Here is a 21,452-nt window from a genome sequence, read left to right as displayed (position 1 = left end):
GGGATAATCAGTAACAGTTTCTTTTGTGTGTGTCCATATTGTGTGATGTCTTTTTGAGTAAAAAAAAATTAACATTAAGATATTTAGATTTTAGCCCAACTGGAACCAGCTGGCATGTTTGTTTCCTTATGTGATGTTATGTTATCTCAGGCAGTTGGTGCGGCAGGAGGTGCGATAACGATCATGGAGATGATACCAGAAAAGTATAAGACTATGATTGGAGGAAAGCCTTCGTATCAAGATGATGCACACATTGGAGCTCTCGCAGAAGTGATTCTTAGTTTTAGTGTTACATTCTTGGTGTTACTAATAATCCTAAGAGGTCCTCGTAAACTGCTCGCCAAAACGTTCGTGCTCGCTCTCGCTACCGTATCAGTGTTTGTCGTAGGATCTAACGTCACTAGACCATTCATGAATCCTGCCATTGTAAGCAGGGGCGGATCCACCGTATACATGGGGGGTGCAGGTGCATCATATGGATTTTAAAAAAAAAAGTATATTATATAGTTTTTATAGCATGCACCACATTGAAATATAAGATTGCACCCTACGTATTTATTCATGCACCTCAATAAATGTTAATTATCTAAAGTTTAAAGCTCAATAAATATACCAAATTTTAAATCCACTTAATTTTCTTCCTTTTTCTTTTGATAGAGGATAATAATAGGCAATTTTCTTTTAAATCTAATCAAATCCCTCACACAAATATTTTATCTCCATAATTTTCTAAACTACATAAATGGTACGGTATTGAATTTCTTTCTACGGTGAAACAGAGGATTAGAGAAGGAAAAAAAAACTCATAGGTTTGACAAATTTATTTGACAAACAAATTGGTAAACTCAGTATAAGGTTAATTGTTTTTATATTAGATTTGGATTTTCAAGAGTTTAATGATCGTTTTACTGAGATAACACTGATCTACTAATTTGTATGACTTCATTGAGTCCAATTGATTCATTTCGTGAGTTTGAAAAGGAAAAATTAGTGAGATTGGCCAAATTATATCCAGAAGATTTTAGCGTGGAGGAGTGTTTATCTCTTGAGCATCAACTATTACTTGGAATCTACATTGACAATGTAAAAGAAATAAAAGGTTCGATAATCTGAAAAATCTTGGAGATCTTTCTCTTTTAATGGTGGAAACACAAAAGCATCTCTCACATCCTTTGGTTTATCGGCTTTTAAAGTTAGTATTAAATTTACTTGTCGCTACCGCAAGTGTCAAAAGGTGTTTTTCTGCAATGAAACTACAGTGAAGATAGCAACTCGCAACTGCATTGGAGACCAATTTCTAAGTGACTGTCTTGTATGTTATATTGAAAAAGAGTTGCTTGATTTCGTCACTAATGAAAGAGTGATAAAGAGATTTCAGTCTATGTGTGAGCAAAGAGTATGTTTGTAAACTACATAGTTAAAGTTTTTTTAAATAATTTTTTTATTATTAAATAAATTTTTGTACCCGGTGAAAATTGTTTCTGGATCCGCCACTGATTGTAAGTTCATTAATTATCATTCATTGATCCTACCTAGTAGCTACTCATAATCTTGACATTTAATCTTGTTAATTATATAGTCTTTGTGGTTAATTTATATTGCTATATATATATATATGCAGGCATTTGGATGGGCATACATATACAAGTCTCACAACACATGGGACCATTTCTATGTGCATTGGGTTAGCTCCTTCACGGGAGCTATATTATCTGCGATGCTCTTTCGTATTCTATTTCCGCCGCCAAGTCTGGTCCAGAAGAAACAGAAGAAAGCCTGAGGAAAATTTTTTGCTTAGCAAAAAAAAAGCCTGAGGAAAAGTATTTGAGTCAACATTTGTTTGTATTCGTGCTCGTACTGTAGATCGTTTGTACTTTGTAGACTTTTATATATGTTTTTTTGCTCTCTTCATGGATTCGTATGGACGTCACGTCATATTTCTCCGGTTTGTACGTAATCTTTTCACTCTCGTCCGGTTTAGTATTATCGGTTTAGCTTTATCATTTATTTGGTTTGGTTGTGGTTATGTCAATCCGGTTCTGGTTTACGATCTGATATGGTTCGATTCAACCGAGTTATGAAAATTTAGGGGTTGTTAAAAATGCAAATCACGCAAACATTACTGAGAAATTATACACAGTAATGTATTTTGGGTTAATGTAAAAGCTCGTTGTGGGAGTTAATGTAACAAATTTTTACGGGAGTTACCATCTCCCGCAATCGTAACCCATAACGTCTTTTGTTTGTTTGTGTCTATCTGCAGAAAAAAATACAAATACACAGATCTGGGAGCGAGCACACAAAGTGTTGGATCCAGGCTTTTATACTCCAGATCAAATCCGGCGATTCAAGCCGCCTCTTATAATCCACCGTCGAATCTGGAGCCGTTACAGGATCCGCCGCAGACCACGGCGTCATCCGGCACCGGAAACGGCAACGGCAACGGTAAGATACGCTACCGTTCGCCTTCTTCCACTGAGCTTCTGGAGTCAGGTAACCATTCTCCTACATCTGACTCTGCCGACGGAGGTAAGATGACGGCGAAGCGTGGTGGGATTGGGCGGCACGAATCTATATCTGACAAGATCCAGCGCCACCGTGGTCTTGTGCTTGTGATTTCGGTTCCCATTGTGTTGATCGCTCTTGTTCTTCTGCTGATGCCTGGGAGATCGACTTCTGATTCCGTCGTTGAGGAGTACAATGTGCTTAATCGCAAGGGAGGTCCTAATTCGAGAGGTCCGAAGAATTACGCTGTGATTTTTGATGCTGGGAGTTCTGGTAGCCGTGTACATGTTTACTGTTTTGATCAGAACTTGGATCTTATCCCTCTCGGCAATGAACTTGAGCTCTTCCTACAGGTGTGATAAAATTGTTTCCGTTTCCTACTGGATTTGATACTTAAGAGTTACCGTTTACCTGCACTGCTTGATAGAATCTTGTGTCGTTTTCGAGACTTGATTCAGATTCTTATGGTGATTTAGTAATGCATTTGTGTTATTTAAGCTAATATAGTTGTTACTTGTTAGTGTGTGGAAAGACTTGGACTGTGTAGCCAGAGCTTATTCATTTCATATCTGTTTGGATAGAGCTTAAATGAGATGCACTCATACTTGCATGTCCAAAGTTTCTTTATTTGATCCTCCTCTAGATTTGATCATAGCAATATCTTGCCTCGCCCTCAGGCAGAGCTCAACTAGATGAACCGGAAGCGTATAACTTTGCTTTCAGTGTATATAATGGACATGGAACTCTGTGTTTTCGGTATTAACATGAAGCTTGAACTCACCTAACTAGCATCACTTAGTTTCTTGTTTCATTATATCGCAGTGGCTTGAATTTCTGGTTTAGTTTTCGCTTTATTGGAGCTTGTTGGAACTTTGGCTCTAAGCTGTTTACTGATTTGATTTCAGCTAAAACCAGGGTTGAGTGCATATCCTACTGATCCCCGGCAAGCAGCAAATTCTTTGGTGTCTCTCCTTGACAAAGCAGAAGCTTCTGTTCCTCGCGAGTTGCGTCCAAAGACACCTGTCAGAGTTGGAGTATGGAAATGAATTCTCCCCCTCATAGATAATTGAAGCTCTTTCATAGTATCGTTGCTTATTTTGCGAATCATCTGAAGTGATTTTGTGTATATCTTGTCAGGCAACGGCAGGTTTGAGGACGCTGGGTCATGAAGCATCTGAGAACATTTTGCAAGCGGTAATTATATTTCCACATATTATCAGTCACATTCGTTAAGTCCCTTAGCTCTTATACTTTATTATGATTTTGTTTATAAGGTTAGGGAACTCTTGAGAGATAGAAGCATGCTGAAAACTGAGGCAAATGCTGTTACTGTACTCGATGGTACTCAGGAAGGTTCTTATCAGTGGGTATGTTCTCCCACATTTGTTAGTGTTTATACCTTTAATTTCATCGTCAACATATCTAGAAGTAAATTCTGGATTGCTATCCTTTTTCTTAATTATTCAATAACAAGTGTTTCACTATGGCAACTGTAATAGTTTGAAGTATAGTATGTAATGTAGTGTTATATTTCAAGCTGTTGGGCACAAGCCAACCTCTAATCAAGCTGACATTTTGTCTTATTTGGCTTCGACTTTGCAGGTGACAATTAACTACTTGCTAAGGAACTTGGGAAAACCATACTCAGATACGGTTGGAGTGGTTGATCTTGGAGGGGGGTCTGTTCAAATGGCATATGCTATATCTGAGGAAGATGCTGCAAGTGCACCAAAACCATTAGAAGGAGAGGATTCATATGTCAGAGAAATGTACTTGAAGGGGCGGAAGTATTTTCTCTATGTTCACAGGTTTGTCACCTCTTGTGGTCTTCTTGACGTAATGCGTCTTTGAATTGTCTTAGACTAACGGTTCCCGAAGAGCTGGCAGTTAGTCCTCTTCATTTGTATATGTTCTAGACTGCCATACTCATTAGAAATTCTGGTCTTCCATTCATCTGTAGTCCTTAATGTGAGGTATTGTTATTGGCTTCTTCTTGCTTGTAGTTACCTACATTACGGATTACTGGCTGCCCGAGCAGAGATTTTGAAAGTTTCTGACGATTCAGACAACCCCTGCATTGTGACAGGCTACGATGGTGAGAGATTATTGTTTTGCCATGAGAGCATTCCAACTAGAGTTGTCTGCATATATCCTCATCATATGACACATTTTTTCATTATTGCCATTATCGTCGCGATCCTTAGCAAGAAAATCTCTGGATATGCAATTTCTCTTAAGAATATTTGATCATTAGTTTTTGGTTTCTTCTAACATACTTCATCACTGTAGGTAAGTACAAGTATGGGGGAAAAGAATTTAAAGGCACTGCTTCACCATCTGGTGCGAGTCTTGATGAGTGCCGAAGGATAACCATCAACGCACTAAAAGTGAATGATACACTCTGTACACACATGAAATGCACATTCGGTGGAGTTTGGAATGGTGGTCGAGGTGGTGGCCAAAAGAATATGTTTGTTGCTTCATTTTTCTTTGACCGTGCTGCTGAGGTAATTGAACTAAAAACACTGTTTCTCAAGGCTTTTCACACACAACCTGTAATTTTTTTTGTTAAAGTCGGTAAAATGGGTTTGGTTATGACACAGGCTGGATTTGTTGACCCAAAGCAACCGGTTGCTACAGTTCGTCCCAAGGACTTTGAGAAAGCAGCTAAGAAAGCTTGTAGTATGAATCTGGAAGAGGGAAAATCAAAGTTCCCGCTTGTGGAGGAAGAGAATTTGCCTTACTTGTGCATGGATCTCGTTTACCAGTACACTCTACTCATTGATGGATTCGGTAAGTATCTCCTTTATATTCACCTTAAAACTCATAAAAACAACAATTCAATTTCAATACACCAAAAAACATGAAAGAAAAGAAGTTACGTTTATATGTTTAATAAATTTTGGTTTAGGATGGTCTGGTGCTGGTCCTGTAGTCCAAAGTTTTAAAACATGAAAGAAAAGAAGTTACGTTTATATGTTTGATTTTGTCTAATGTTGCTTTTCTTGTGGTAAAAAATAAAACAGGATTGGAGCCATCGCAGACAATAACATTAGTGAAAAAGGTAAAATACGGAGAACACGCCGTGGAAGCTGCGTGGCCATTAGGTAGCGCCATCGAGGCCGTATCCTCACCGTGAGGAGCATTTTGGGAATTAGAAAAAAAACCTTAATTCTTTTGATGTCTCCCAAAGCTTTTTCTTCTTTACCTCGATTTTATCAATCCTTAAAGCAACTTATCATTTTTATTATAATAATCGTATTTAGATAAAATGGTTTTGTTTTTTTGGCTTATATTAATATACATATCTTCTTTTTTTCTCAGATCTTTGATTCTTCTTTGTAAAATAGCGTAATCTTATTTTGTCTTGATTTGTTATATTTTTATGGAAAGATTGCAACATTCTTAATTTCTTATATTTTTCAGTTCGTGTATTTGTTCATGAAACTATATTGTCGTGAACAAATCATGAGTTTACTTTGTTATTTTTGTCTCTGGCATTTTTTTTTTTTTTTTTTTTATATGGGAACAACACAGATGATATTTCAGTTTCGTCTGAAAATTAAAAAATAATTATCAAAAAAATATTACAGTTTCGCATGTTTATGTTTTCAGTTACATAATTGTGATAAGGACGTCTGTTGTGATTGTGGTGTTTCGTGAATCCACGTGGTGATTGAACTCCAATTATTGTCTCCCTGCTCTTGTCCCTCGAAAGATAGGCAATTACTTGCACACAACAAATGGTGATTCATCATTTTATTTGGCTTTTAAAATATTATATATATATATATATATATATCTTTTCTAAATAGAACCAAAAGTTTCATAAAAATTTAAACTGTTTTTAAACATTGTGTCACGAAGTAATCTAATTAGCCGACTTTTTAGTTGGCGAAAGAAATATATCTTTCAAAAATATGAATCTACGTAGCAAGTTTTCTTTTTTTTTTTCATACGTAGCATGTTTTTTTAAAACTTATTATATAGTATCACTTAAATCACTGTCATTTTAACCTTCTATATATTACACGAAGATTTCAATTTTCAACCTTAATAATAATAAGACGGATTTAATTTTTTTAGAACAAACGGCAGCATATTGGGTTCTTGACCCTAAGTTCAAAGTTAGAAGTGTTTTTGGATTAGGATTACATAGCAATTGAAATTTACAATATTTTCAATATATAATGAACATTTTATATGACATCATGTGCAAATATTAATCATTGGTTAAATCATATGATATAAAAAGAAAATCGGGATTCACAAAATTTACGTACGTTGATATCTAAGAAAAGGGGGGCATATATTTTCAACCTTCATGGTGAAGCTAAGTTTTATTTTTCAATGAATTATTGGGGCATCATTTGAATTTTAAGAAATAGAATAAAGCAAACCCAATAATATTAATTTGTCCATAAAAATGACGACATATAACACATTTATTTTCAACGAAGAATCTTACCTTTCACATATTGAAAAGACTTATCCTTGATGAAATGATAATCATCTCTAGTTTTGTTCAGTAGTTTGATTATGGTGACAACAAACGTTTCAGAGATTAATGATTAATCTTATGTAGAAGATTATATTGATATGAAAGTTTTTTGTATATTAAAACAAAAATGAAATTGAATCATTGGAGTTAGACTAAAGAGACGATTGTTTCTTCCTACGTAGAACAAATCTGAGTTTGAACCTAATTATGATAAAAGGAAAAAGAAGAAAATAACCTTATTAGGGATTATTCGATGAACACGCATGAATAAGTATCAGGTTTTGATTGGTGAGCTAAATAATTTTATCGATGTGACACTTACTTATTATGACCCATGCATTAGCTAAAATAATTGAACTGTGGAAATATCATCCATTCTTTACTCGTTTTGTTTAACATATTTTGGTGTAGATGCACACAACACACTTGGATTTGTATCATTTGCTGATTTTTTTTTTTTAATCAAAATCTCATTTGCTGAAATAAGTTTTGATTTCCATGCTTATTCCTTTATATGTCCACATATGTGCGTGTGTGACGTTTAAATACATGTTTTGTTGATTAGTTGTCTTGCAATGGGGGAGCAATTAATTACACCGAAGATCAAATAAGTCGTTTTCTAATTAGGGTTAATCACGAATTAATTTGAGTGATATAAGACTTCGATCAACTAAGTAAATGAAAATGATCGAAATTGACAATATATATTTAATACACTGTCAAAAATATAACAAAATTTCCGCGTAAACTATTATGTTTATGTCATAGCTTTCTGAAAGCGTTAGCATTCTATTATCAATTCTTATTTTTATTGTAACAAATATATATATAGCCATATAATAAAAGCATATAAGCATATATATCAGAAAATTGTGTTACGCAAACACTTTTGGATTACCTTTTTAAAATTTTAGCTATGTAAGTTTATGAAAATATAATTGTCTAGTTTTATAATCAAAATCATATTGATAGTATTTTTTGTGATCGATGCTAGTAAGTTCTAAGTTAGTAACAATTTTGGACGTGCTATCACGCTGGCTAAGAGGCCACCTGGTGCCACATCATAGGCACATTGCCAACGTAAATAATTGTAACCATTGTTTGGTTTATTAAAACAAAAATATGATGAGAGGCTTTACCCCTAATTAGGTATGATGATCTTTAGGGCATAAATCTTATGCTATTGTTTGCACGTATAAACTCATTTTAATTAACTATATATATACGTGTTTAGGAAACAATGAATACACGCGTACATGTATACTTCTTAAACGCATGTTGCTACTTAAATCATATTTATTTTCAACCATACGATATGCGTATGTGATCATATTGATTTTGGATAAAAGTTTCCTCAATCGACATACAATATGCATATTAATTTGGATTTATGAGATGTCATATCGAAGAAGAGATTACAAGCATATCGAACCATTTCAAAAGATTCTTTTATCAATAACATACAATATGCATATTTGGATTTACGAGATGTCATATCAAAAATATTATCACAAACAACTCAACTACAAATCAAATTCAGTTTAATATTGTTTAGAATGACGAATTGAAATCATGAAGATTATGACGATTATACACATAAAGCATGATAGGGCTCAAATTTATTTTGCAAATAGTTTATTTTCTTTCTGAATTCTTAAGAAAAACAGACATAGTGGTATTAGAATATTCAAAATAAGTGATTTAACGTATTTAATATATTTAAAATAAACAAATTCTAAAAACAGTTAACTTCTTCGCCACTCATGATAAATTTAGAATGAAAGATATATTAACCAATAGTTATTATTCAATGATGTTAAAACAAAATGAAATTTGATGATCTATAACACTAGACGACATATACAACGAGTTTTACGGAAAGATCAAAGATGAACAAAATAGTTAAAATAAATGTGATCCACTGGCAGAAGATCTGAATTGTGTATAACATAAATTATTCCTTCTGTTTACATTATTTTAGGATTATATGTGTGTTTTAACTTTTTTTGTAATGATCAAGTTTAATCAATATATATTTCATTTGTGAAAAAAAAAAAATCTTTTTAATGTAAAAATTGGTATAAAAATCCTAATTTTTAACATGTTCTTTAATTGTATGAAATCAAAATCACATTTACTAATATTTATTGTGAAACAAAGAGGGTAATACGGAGTACTAACTATCTATATATAATGATTTACTGCAGCACTTACTTTGAAAGAAATTTTTAAATAGAATGTAAAACTACAGTTAATATGAAACAGAGAGGATATATATTTTATCATGTCTATATTATTCCAAACATTAAGAATTTTAAATGTATATATACGAATGTGTTTTTTTTTTTTTTTTTGTCAAAAAAAAAATATATATATATATATATATATATATATATATATATACGAATGTGGTGAGGTGGAACATGTATGACAGAATAGTCTAGTCTATATAAGCCGCTAACTAGCAAAGCCCTCGAAGGAAAAATGTTGGCAAATTGACTTTCAAAATTTACAAATCTAATTTTCCAAACTAATCGATAAGATAATCGTTAATTGTATGTTAAATAATCGTTTAACAATATTATCTTTTTTGTTCTTCCTCTTCAAATGACGCAAGACTGCCCATCATATTTAATGTTCTAGTGAATATACAGATGGGATTACTAAAAAACTACTCTAATGTTCAAAATACAACTGTCAAAAATTTTAGATTTGAACCATTTAATTAAATGTATCTTCATCCACAATTTATTAGATAATAAGATTAATATGTATACTAGCTGACTATAATACTCATATAAACATCTAAGAAATTCATCTAAATTATTTTGTCTCAAAGACAAATACAGCCTCGATATAAGAAAAACAAATTTAAAAGAGAAAGTTATATATAAGTTAAAACATATAATTATTCCGTAAACTAATAAGTTAATAATGTATGCTAATGTTGTGTTTGATATATGAGTATTTTTCACGAAAAAAAAACATACAGACGAGCATAAAAGAAAAAAGATCAAACACGACACATTTCTACGATACATTTTTTTGTCTAATACGTTTGTACGTAATAACAGTAACTTTGTTACAATATTTGATATGCACGACGAAAGTAATTTCTCTAAATGACCAAAATGAATAGAACTAAACAAAAATAACGACGTATAGAACTACAATATCATTTATATCCGCGCACAACATAATTTTTGTAGTTATTTACATCGTAACTATCTTATTAATCTACGTAAATATTTTGACTATAGTCTTTCTTTACTTTTTTTTTCACTACTCATTTTCTACCCAAACAAATGGTTCGTACATGTGCACTGAATTTTAAGTTTTTAACCAAACTGGGATAGTAAAAAAGAAAATTAAGTTCCTTTTTACTTTATAACATTAATCACAGATACAGCTGTTAAAAAAATTCAAAGAAATAGCTGCTAAATTCGAAATAACCATATGGAGTATTAAATATAGTATATAATAATTAGATTCCTACCAACAATAACAATAACATCGATCCTAACTTCTTGTAGTTGCAAGATACATATGTGGTCTGTCTCAAACTACGAAACAAATAATTGGGTGTATATTTTATTCGAGTTATTGATTGGACTATACTTATAATAAAGAAGATCGTCAATTTGATCCACAAGTCCCTATATAAACTATTTGTTTAATTAGTGAGATTAGCTTCTAAGATTTCCAATTTACACATAAATATTATATATACACACACAGAGATACGGATGCCTGATATATATGGTTGTGGTGGTGGTGGCCATGACTTTGAGCAATGTTGAATGACATCATATCCATCATCATTATTTCATTATTATGTTACATACTTACATCATGTGGCTATATACATATTCACATTACACCAACTTTACATATAAGCATATTGTATATGTTTTATTACAACTAACCCCTGCTTTAAAAATTGCTAGGCTCTAGTCGAGCGGTCGGACTAGCCTAGCGAGAAAATCAGAGATTAAACGGAGATTAATCGGGGACTAGTTTTAAAATTATTTTATTAAATTAATAATAAAATAAAAATATATAGTATTAAATGTATCTATAATTATGTTTATGTTAAAATAAAAATATCAAATAAAATATAAACTATAATATTGTCTTTAAAATTATGGTAAACACATCAAAACGTAATTTTAAAAGAAAATTTATGATTTTCATTAAAAGTTTGTACATTAGTTATTGTAAAATATCATAAACTCTTAATTTAAATATCTAAATAACAAAAAAAAATACATATTTGATTTATATTTGGCTCTAAAAATAATCATTATATACAAAATTAAGCAAGAAATAATCGGATTAGACGGATTATAATTAAATTAAACAGATTTAATTGGATAATCGATGCTATACGGGAATTAGTCATTAATCAAGGAGAGGATGGGCCTAGCGATTTTGCAGGGCGTAATCGGTGCTAAGCGGGGATTTTTAAAACAAGGCAACTAGCATATACAAATATATACATAAATTTTTAATTTGCTGGTGTTAAATCATATCACTATATTGTGACTCGTATCATCGAATAGTCATTACGTATATATGCTAAAGACGCGACCATATATACATATTTTTCTTAATTTTTAGTCAGTGTTCAAGAAAGCGCTAGGCGGTATCTGGACGGTGACCTAACGTCTAACGCCTAGAACGTTTAGTCGGGGTCAAGACGGTTTTTAGGCGGTTTAGACGTTTACGATATAAAATATAATACTCCCTCCGTTTCAAAATATAAGATGTTTTAGAGAAGTTTTTTGTTTCATAATATATGATGTTTTCAAGTTTCTATGCAACTTTTAGATTAGTTTAGTATTTTATATTATGCAATATTGTTTCTGATTGGTTTGTTAAAAGTAAAGACTTTTTAATCTACGTGCTTTAGTTAAAACATCCTATATTTTGAAACGGAAGAAGTATATATAAAATTATGTAAAAATATATGTTAGAAAAATAAAAAAAATATATAAGTTATGAACAAAAGTAAGAAAATACATTTATTTAAATTATATTAACAAAATATAAATGTTTATAATTACACATACAGATATAAAACGTAATAATTTAAATATATATAGTTAAAAATCAAATATTAATATTAAAATAAAATTTATGTAATTTTAAGCAGTTTAGACAGTCATCTAGGCTTCTGCTGAGTGTCTAGTACCTAGACGATGCCTAAACGACGCCTAAACCGCTTTCTTGAACTCTGCTTTTAGTTTATATTTATTTATTATCATAAATATGACAAACAAATTAACGAACAAAATACAAGAAAAAATAATCTCGGGCCGCACATCTCAACGGCTTGTGGTAGGTCCACGTGGCCCATTAAAATCCGTTGAAAAGGGATAGTGATGACGTCAAAGTTGACGTCAAAGAGCTCTCATCCCACCAATGATATGGCTCCTTGGCTTTGCAGTCTCGTCTCCGGGGAGCAAAAGTCAACCTTCTTAAGCTACACCCACATACATATTATAATTGCTCCCTCCAAAGGGGTCCACACGTCTTCTAGGAAAAAAAAAATTAGCAAGAAGGAATTAAGAAACAGTATTTAGTTTTAATTTTAATCCCAGATTTCATTCCATATCTTTCGGTCCACATCATTATATTTTTAAACCAATCTTAATCTGAATTACAGTATTATTCTTATCCATTTCCCTTAATATATGCTCCCATATGGCCATATATGACCACAAACGCGTTTAACCGAGATAATTACGGACTAATAAAATTCAGACAAAACAAACAATCTTAAGATTGCGACACTCTGATAGAAAAAGAAAACATATACTGCCAACATTTATTTTGCAATTTCGGACTTTACTAGCAATTTTTTTTTTTGACAAAACAGTTATATAAACCAATTTTATGACAAAACAGTGATTAATGGTATTTATATGTTAAAAGAAAAACTCACGAATCAAATTTTGATATATGACCACTGACCACTGTATTATTATTTTATTGGCTAAAATATGACTACTGTATCAGTGTATCTAAAAAAAAAAAAAAAACACCATTTTCTACGGTGAGTCGTTGTTGCTGTTGTTTATATATGAGAATGTCATTTATATATATGGGATATAAGCACAATATTCTACATTCAACTAATAAAATGTCAATACCTTTTTACCAAAAAAATGTCAATACCTATAATCTATAGCATATTCTGGTGCATGTTTTAGTTCGTCGGTCAATACAACGAACAGATCAAACAAAATAAATTAAGATTACTATATACAGTATATATTAGTGAGCTAAGATGCAATAAATATGAATTAATGAGTAATTAAATTTTCAAAATGTTGGAAACTAGTCGGTGATTCGTTACAGCTTGCTGACTAAAACGACTTTCCAGTTTGATCTGAGTCGGCAGTGTGTAAGATTACTAATAATATTTGTCGCATGTTAATATCTCGCCAATGACAGGCTGTAAAATCGAATGTATTTTAACTTTTTATATGCGTACAAAAATATTATAAAGCAATATTATTCTTTGTTAAAATATGTACATTTTTTTATAATTGTAATTATATTTGGATTTCCTATTATATACAACACTTTGCAATATGTATTACTAGACTGTTCAAGAAAAACGATGAACGGTCATAGAACTTATTTGAAGTATTCTCTAGACTAGAATGTGCAATATAATAACGAGTAAAGACAATTATACAGTTAATTTGGTTGGAGATTTAGGTGTAATAATTGAGGTGCCATTAATTTCTCGTTAAATTCAAGGAAATTTTGGTCTGATGTACAAAACTGAAAATTGTTTAAAATAAGAAGAAAATGACATGCAAAAGATCTCTGATAATTTGACAAAGTGAAGACTAAGGCTACTTTTTTGCTTTGTCTACTAGTATAACGCGATTGTGACGAATCTAGCTACATTAACTGAGTCATCGTGTCAACGCGCCAAAACTCATCCAAACAGAGTAACATATACAAATGTCGTAATGACATTGACAAAATCAGTAGAATTATTTTCGTATCGGTTGTTTAGTTGCATTGGTGGGGAGTATTTCTCAGTATTTTACACACCAAAAAAAGTCAAGACGACGTATTAAATACTTAAAATACACAGCCACACTTTTCTATTTTGATGATATATGTACATGACCTAATTTATGTTTTGTTTTTGACGTCGATATATATGCCATGACCTAATTAAAATTCCTACAAGAGTAGAGTAGTCCATTATATTGGTATTTCTCTTTAATATATTCTACCGAGTTTACAAAATATATGCAAAATCTTAACTTCGTGTGATTTTTTTGTCAAGAACTTTGCGACTTGAGCTTGACTAGTCAATACAGTATAATATATTCACCGACTCGGGATAATTTCAGGTTAGTTACCCAACTTATATAACTTATAGCTAATTATTTCACGGATTTCAAGCGAACATACAAATAAATTATATATATCACGTGTTGTTACTATATGGATTGCAACAAGTTACAAGTTTGGTATGATGTTTTTGTTTTTGGGGAATAATAAACACATACTAATAGAAAATGAAATCCAGATTAAACTACACTGCTACCAGTTGGTTAACTAATATAATTTTCGTCTTTCTTCGGCTTCACTGGAAAGGATAAAACAAACACCACATAAAAAGACCTCAACCTTTTGAGTAGAGGAAGGAAGCGGTGCTAACCAATTTAATAATACTCAGCTAAAATTATATATTCTCTACAGTTAACATACACGAAAACGTATATACTTTATAACCGTATTATTTTTCTCGACTTTATAGAAACGATAGAATAATACGGATGATGATTATACTGTATACAACTTTTAGATTACATAGGAAACTCAAGTATATATATAACTAAACTACAGAAAAAGATAGAGATTTCTTATTAGGGCTTTCTTTCGAAAGGATAATGATAATAATCAAATTAAAATAAAGAACTAATGACGGGTCCACACATCAAAAGTTATAACTTATAACCCTTTATTAGTGAATTTATATTTTCAACACGTTTTTTGTTTGATATGTATTATTCCAAGCGTTCTTTCCCCCACAGTTTTTGTATTTTTATTGAGAAGCCACAGTTTTTGTATTCAGTTAAGCTATGAAATGAAAACAATCAACATATAATTAACTTTATGTGTGTATAGATTAAATATAATTATGGTTAGCTATATATTTACAAATACAAATACAAATACAAATTTGCTTTCAACTTCAAATACAAATTTGAGTACCAAATAATTTTTTTGATTTCCACAGTTTGTTAAATGTATTATCAACGACTGATTTTGGGTTTAATCTATTATATATTTTTTAAACAAAATAATAATCGAATTGTTGTCTAAGTGAAACTTGTTCAACAATTCAGGAAGTTGCTTGGAGCCTACGTATCTATCTAAATCACCAAAAAAGAAGGAAAAAAAAAAACAATAATAATAATAGTTTATCTTATAGTTATTTACAAAAAAAAAGCTCCTCCATTTCCTCTATTTAAAAGCCATTTTTCCACCCTTTCAATACTTTTATTTCTCTGCCTTTAACTGCCTAAAAGATTCTCTCCCAGCTAGCTTTCTACAATTTTCATTTTTCTTTCTTCATCTTCTTCTTGTGGATCTCTCTCTTTCTAAATAAGCATATCACTGTTACAAACATTTCTGGGTTTCTGATATAATTTGTTCTTGTTTCTTGAATCTTGAAAGTCGAATATACATAATATAGGATTACTGTTACATATAAAAGTAAGTGATCATGGCGGTTGTGGTCGAAGAAGGCGTGGTGTTGAATCATGGAGGTGAAGAGCTTGTTGATTTGCCACCTGGTTTCAGGTTTCATCCAACAGACGAAGAGATCATTACATGCTACCTCAAGGAGAAGGTTTTAAACAGCCGATTCACGGCTGTGGCCATGGGAGAAGCTGATCTCAACAAGTGCGAGCCTTGGGATTTGCCAAGTAAGTTTGTAATTCAATATTTGCAAAAAATAGAAAAGAAAATAATTTTCGATTTTTTGTTTGACCATCCAAGTGTAAACACAAAAGGCTCTAGCTTCTTGATTAAGATTTATCAATTCTTGAGGTTTAGCTTGTTTTTTTTTTTTTTTTGATCCAATTACAATTTTCAAAACTTCAAAGCCAAACAAATTTCAATCTTTCTTTGACCATTTCAAAACACAAAAGGCTTCTTGATCAAGATTCTGATTCTTGTTGTTTACTTTTGGTTGATATAGAGAGGGCAAAGATGGGGGAGAAAGAGTTCTACTTCTTCTGTCAAAGGGACAGGAAGTATCCAACCGGGATGAGGACGAACCGTGCGACCGAGTCCGGATACTGGAAAGCGACCGGGAAGGATAAGGAGATCTTCAGAGGCAAAGGTTGTCTTGTTGGGATGAAGAAAACACTTGTGTTTTATAGAGGAAGAGCTCCAAGAGGTGAAAAGACTAATTGGGTCATGCATGAGTATCGTCTTGAAGGCAAATATTCGTATCACAATCTCCCCAAATCTGCAAGGGTAAGTTCATTATATTCTAACAATCCCATATATATATTCTCAAGTGTTTTTGAAATCGATTCCAAAAGATGAAAGCTCTAAGATTTTTATTTAAGTATTATTCTTAGTTTTCTTAAACCAAAAGTTTGTTAAATTTGGTGGAAAATATAAGTCCTTTTCAAAAGAGATTCATTCGTTTTCATATACCCAAATAAAGATTGAATCCCAAACTCAAAAATAAAGTAAAATAAAAATCTAATATACACTTTTGTTTGTTTATGATCTTGATTACAGGACGAATGGGTCGTGTGTAGGGTTTTTCACAAGAACAATCCTTCTACTACAACCCAACCAATGACGAGAATACCCATTGAACATCTCACGAGGACGGATTCTCTAGAGAACATTGATCATCTCCTAGACTTCTCATCTCTTCCTCCCCTCATAGATCCGAGTTTTACAAGTCAAACCGAACAACCCAACTTCAAACCCATCAACCCTCCAACTTACGATATCTCATCACCAATCCAACCCCATCATTTCAACTCTTACCAATCAATCTTCAACCACCAGGGTTTCGGTTCTGCCTCTGCTTCGGGCTCTACATACAACAACAACAACGATATGATCAAGATGGAGCAATCGCTTGTTAGTGTATCTCAAGAAACATGCCTGAGCTCAGATGTGAACGTTACCACGACAGCAACCACGGAGGTATCTTCGGGTCCGGTAATGAAACAAGAGATGGGGATGATGGGAATGGTGAATGGTAGCAAGTCGTATGAAGATCTATGTGACTTGAGGGGGTTCTTATGGGACTACTAATTGATTATTTAACTTTGGTGAAAGAGTATATTTGTTGGGATTTAAATCATGTAGTTAATATACATATACGTATAGGATTTACTAGAGGGTTAATCCTAGTTATTTCCACTTCATTGATATTATTTAATTAGTTGATTGTTTGATTAGTTTATTTAGTGTGGGGAAAAAAAGGAAAAACAAGGATTGTGGTAATTTGGGATTTTAGTGCATATGTTATATCTCAATGTAAACTGTATTGGTATACGTATAAATTAGCTTTATATGGTTTCTTATAGAGTTTTAATTATTAAAATTTACGATATTTATCTATTCTAGCGTTGTTAGTTCAATTTGATATACTCATACTAATTGCAATTGGGTTACACTTACGCTAATGCTATGAAAATATGATTTCACATTTATAACAAGTTGGCATATACCATCCAAACTCAAGTAGAAAGTAGAAACGTTCCCATTTAGAAACAGAAGAAAATGATGGTGATTACGTACGTGAATGTCATGTACTGTAGTTTATTTTACGGTTGATAATTGTTACAATGAAAAATTGCATTTGAATTCGGATAATAACATAATTACGCCACTAATGTTAGTAAATGCTTCTCACGAAGCTTTACTTTGTGACTTTGTGTAATTGATAATCACCCAACAATCAATTCACAATAATGTTTACCCCAAAAAAAATAAAAAAAAATCAACATATCTAACGTTTTGAGAGATTAATATAGAAAATATGCATATACAGTTAGATGGAATCTTAATAAAACTCAGAGAAAAGAAAAAAAAAACACAGCTCATGAAGCATGTGAATGTTCCCCGAATCTGGGCAGCATATTAGCCTTTTCATATGCCCAATAATTTAGATTATTATGAATGTATGACACACTATATTATATTAAAGTATTTCATTTAGTATAAACATAAAGAAAAAAATATTTCAACTAAGAACAGTGCTTAATGATATGGGTTTCTTGTAAGAAAACAATACCAGATCTCTAAATCTTATGTCTTAAGGAACTTGGTTATTAATTACATCGATGATCAATCACATTACGTTTTCCTATTTAATTTTTTAATATTTGAAAGTTTTTCGTAGTACGTTTTACATTATTCAGCACTTTGTCATTTTTTATATTTATTACTACGAAAATATACCAAATTCCGACCAAGACATTAATCGGAAAATAGTAGTAAAGGGCATATTCCATCTAATTTCCGACTAACAGAAAGTCGTCGGAATATCCTGGTCAGATAACTATCAAAAATTAGTCGGAAATCTCAGTTGGAAACTCGACGGAAATCGCCGACAATTTTCCTACCACATTTTCCGACGAGGTCTTTGGTCGAAACATAGTCGGTAACATGTTAAGATTTTCCGATAGTTTATTGTGGTCTTAGTCGGTATTCAGTAGTGTTTTCCGATTAAATCCCGACGACCTTGGACACTTGTCAGAAAATAGTCAGAATATTCCTACCGATTTCCGACCATATTGTTAAAAATATATATTAATTATTAATGAGTTTCCTACTAATTTCCGACAAACCATGAATATTAGTCAGAAAATAGTTGGAATAAAATTATATTTTTGACCAATATATTAATATTTCCTACCAATTCCCGACCAATAAACTAATATAATATATAAATTAAATATAATTTTCCTACTAGTTTCTGATCAACATAAATATATTAACGAAAATTATATAAAAAAATAAAATAAATTATATATAGAAATAAATTGTAAAATAAAAATTCATCAAATCTCAATTCATAGAACATAATTTAATAATTAAACATAAATAGTTCAACAAAAAAAACACAAATTATAACAACCAAAAAAAAAATCATAAATCCAAAATATCAATGGGATTTCTTCGAGATGGTGGAACTAAATTTGGATGAAGTTCAGCCAACATATTACTCCAATGTGTCACATCTCCATATTTCTTTTCCACATCTTGGTAATTTTTTCCCACATCTTCATATTTCTTGTCCAACTCTTTAATCTTTTCTTTTGCCTCTCCAAGCTCAGTTTTTGTTTCCAGATACTTCTCTTGAGTTTGTCGATATTTTTCCTCGTACGATTCGTTGTTTGAACTTCTCCACATATCTTCATCAAATGGGATGGATCCAAATCCAAATTTTCCTCCTTTCTGACTTTGTATTTCCTGCAAATAAATAAATTTCTATTATTAGTATTCTAAAAACTTTAAATTAAATATTAAAAATATATTATATAACTAACCTCACGAATTATTGCATCTTTTTCAGCTTGTGTAAGTTGGTAATCATCTGGAGTGCTCTCAAATTGAGATAATTGAGTAAGCTTCTCTTGTTCCATTTCTCTACACTTTCTAGCAATAGTCTCAGCCTTTTTATCCAAAAAAATGCCATCAGATTTTCGCTTATGAGTCTCTTCCATAAATGTAACCATGTCAGGAAGCTTTCCCGTCTCAGGATCCCGCTAAGCAAATTGGAACCATTTTAAAAAAATCAATTTATTACTAGTAATGAAAATTATAAAGCTAATTATTTAAATTATAAAAATTATAAAACATACCATTAACTCTTGTTTACGCACATAAGGCATTGACCCACATGTGTGTTTTGCCATTCCATAACCTCCACGTTCACTCTTACGGTTAAGAGAGTATGTAGAACTACGGGATTTATTTTTTTCATCTTCCCAAAAAGCTATTAGCCCTGTCCAAACTGATCTACGCATCCAACTCGGCTTCTTTAATCCACTTCTCCACCTTTTTTTCCAATTATAAACGTAATCTTTCAAACGGGCTTGGCAAAGTTCTTCAAATTTTTCTTTGACTTCGGTTGTTACACCATAATCCCAATAAATTTTTTTCTACAATTTGTCAAAGTGAATTTATAAATTTTAATGGTTTTTTATTATTAATCTAACAGAAAACATAATAAATATAAAAATATTCTGAAATTGTATCACTAACCACAAAGGCTTTGAACCATCGATCCTTTGTATATCCTGAAAGCGTCGACCAATTCGGAGCAGGTTCTTGGAAGTCGCTCTCAATTATTTTCTTCGCCGTCTTAGTAATTTCTTTATTGTATTTGTACCTTATATCAATATTACAGTATAGTTATAGTTAAAGGGTTATCTTAAATATATAAATATCAGTTTAACAAAAAAAATATATATATATATATATATTTATATATATAATCAAGTTTTTTGTTAAAGGAAAATAAAGATTTTTTTGTTCTTAAAGGATTAACTTTAAATAAATAAATATCAAGTTTATAGAAAAAAGATAATATGTAATCTTGTTGAATTTAAAAAGCTTACCAAATTGAACCATCCATTCTTAAGGGATCAAGTTTCTTGAGTTTTAACTGAAATGCACAGTATTGTCTTGATAGTATGGACATGAAAATCTTCCATGTGTTGTCCAACCAGACAACATTGCATACACCGGGAAGTCACTAATGGTCCACATTAATGCAACATGCATATTGAAATTAGTCTTTGTAGAAACATCGTAAGCACCTACCCCTTCAGACCATAACATTTGTAACTCAGCAATCAGCGGTTGTAAAAACACATCAAGAGATTTACGAGGGTGATTCGGACAAGGAACCAAAATGGTTAAGAAAAGAAATTCTCGCTTCATACAAAGGGCAGGTGGAAGATTGTAAGGAGTGACGATCACTGGCCATAGACCAAACGGATTGAAACCATCCGTACATAACCCTAGATATACATTTCTCGCCTCATTTGCAAATTCTGGATATGATGAACGGAAATGTTTCCAAGCTTCTGCATCAGAAGGATGTGATATTTCCCTAGTGAATTCATGTTCTGCATGCCATCTCATCGCTGCTGTTGTCCTTTCTGACTGATACAACCTCTTCAGTCGATCCGCTAAAGGCAAATACCACATACGCTGATATGGTATTTTTGTCCTCCCACTTGTCATCATAAATCTATCAGCACCACAGAAACGACATTGTGACAAATGTTCAGTTTCTCTCCAAAAAAGCATACAGTTCTCCTTATAAACATCAATCATCTGATATGGTAACCCAAGACCAGATACCAATTTCTGTATAGCGTTGTATGAAGCTGGTGCTAAATTATCTTCTGGTAGA

The 21,452-nt window shown here is 31.9% G+C and overlaps 3 protein-coding genes across 3 annotated transcripts; all 3 read left to right on the top strand.

Annotated features, from left to right (window-relative positions):
• The first annotated feature begins 50 nt into the window (after positions 1 to 50).
• On the top strand, positions 51 to 1,970 carry LOC104709212 (putative aquaporin SIP1-2). The gene is made up of 2 exons (XM_010425862.2): positions 51 to 426; positions 1,622 to 1,970. The coding sequence occupies exons 1-2, from the start codon at positions 115 to 117 to the stop codon at positions 1,778 to 1,780; spliced, it is 471 nt and encodes a 156-aa protein (XP_010424164.2). The 5' UTR covers positions 51 to 114; the 3' UTR covers positions 1,781 to 1,970.
• A 156-nt stretch (positions 1,971 to 2,126) lies between these two features.
• LOC104706133 (apyrase 2) lies at positions 2,127 to 5,914 on the top strand. The gene is made up of 9 exons (XM_010422272.3): positions 2,127 to 2,858; positions 3,411 to 3,539; positions 3,643 to 3,699; positions 3,780 to 3,872; positions 4,108 to 4,313; positions 4,509 to 4,600; positions 4,795 to 5,012; positions 5,109 to 5,298; positions 5,532 to 5,914. The coding sequence occupies exons 1-9, from the start codon at positions 2,535 to 2,537 to the stop codon at positions 5,642 to 5,644; spliced, it is 1,422 nt and encodes a 473-aa protein (XP_010420574.2). The 5' UTR covers positions 2,127 to 2,534; the 3' UTR covers positions 5,645 to 5,914.
• A 9,568-nt stretch (positions 5,915 to 15,482) lies between these two features.
• On the top strand, positions 15,483 to 17,606 carry LOC104706132 (NAC domain-containing protein 87). Its single transcript, XM_010422271.3, has 3 exons — positions 15,483 to 15,972; positions 16,248 to 16,528; positions 16,802 to 17,606. The coding sequence occupies exons 1-3, from the start codon at positions 15,771 to 15,773 to the stop codon at positions 17,330 to 17,332; spliced, it is 1,014 nt and encodes a 337-aa protein (XP_010420573.2). The 5' UTR covers positions 15,483 to 15,770; the 3' UTR covers positions 17,333 to 17,606.
• Positions 17,607 to 21,452: the final 3,846 nt, after the last annotated feature.

This window comes from Camelina sativa, chromosome 8 (assembly GCF_030686135.1).
Source record: "Camelina sativa cultivar CO46 ecotype springtype chromosome 8, ASM3068613v1".
Lineage (NCBI taxonomy): Eukaryota > Viridiplantae > Streptophyta > Magnoliopsida > Brassicales > Brassicaceae > Camelina > Camelina sativa.
This window is presented reverse-complemented; position numbering and strand designations above follow the sequence as displayed.

Excerpts from the sequence above, each read along its gene's own strand:
- LOC104706133 (XM_010422272.3), top strand. The coding sequence starts at position 2,535 with ATGACGGCGAAGCGTGGTGGGATTGGGCGGCACGAATCTATATCTGAC. Across the intron at positions 3,700-3,779 it reads CTGAGAACATTTTGCAAGCG|GTTAGGGAACTCTTGAGAGA; the intron begins GTAATTATATTT and ends TTTGTTTATAAG. Across the intron at positions 4,601-4,794 it reads CATTGTGACAGGCTACGATG|GTAAGTACAAGTATGGGGGA; the intron begins GTGAGAGATTAT and ends TCATCACTGTAG.
- LOC104706132 (XM_010422271.3), top strand. The coding sequence starts at position 15,771 with ATGGCGGTTGTGGTCGAAGAAGGCGTGGTGTTGAATCATGGAGGTGAA. Across the intron at positions 15,973-16,247 it reads CGAGCCTTGGGATTTGCCAA|AGAGGGCAAAGATGGGGGAG; the intron begins GTAAGTTTGTAA and ends TGGTTGATATAG. Across the intron at positions 16,529-16,801 it reads ATCTCCCCAAATCTGCAAGG|GACGAATGGGTCGTGTGTAG; the intron begins GTAAGTTCATTA and ends TCTTGATTACAG.
- LOC104709212 (XM_010425862.2), top strand. The coding sequence starts at position 115 with ATGTTTGTTTCCTTATGTGATGTTATGTTATCTCAGGCAGTTGGTGCG. Across the intron at positions 427-1,621 it reads CATTCATGAATCCTGCCATT|GCATTTGGATGGGCATACAT; the intron begins GTAAGCAGGGGC and ends ATATATATGCAG.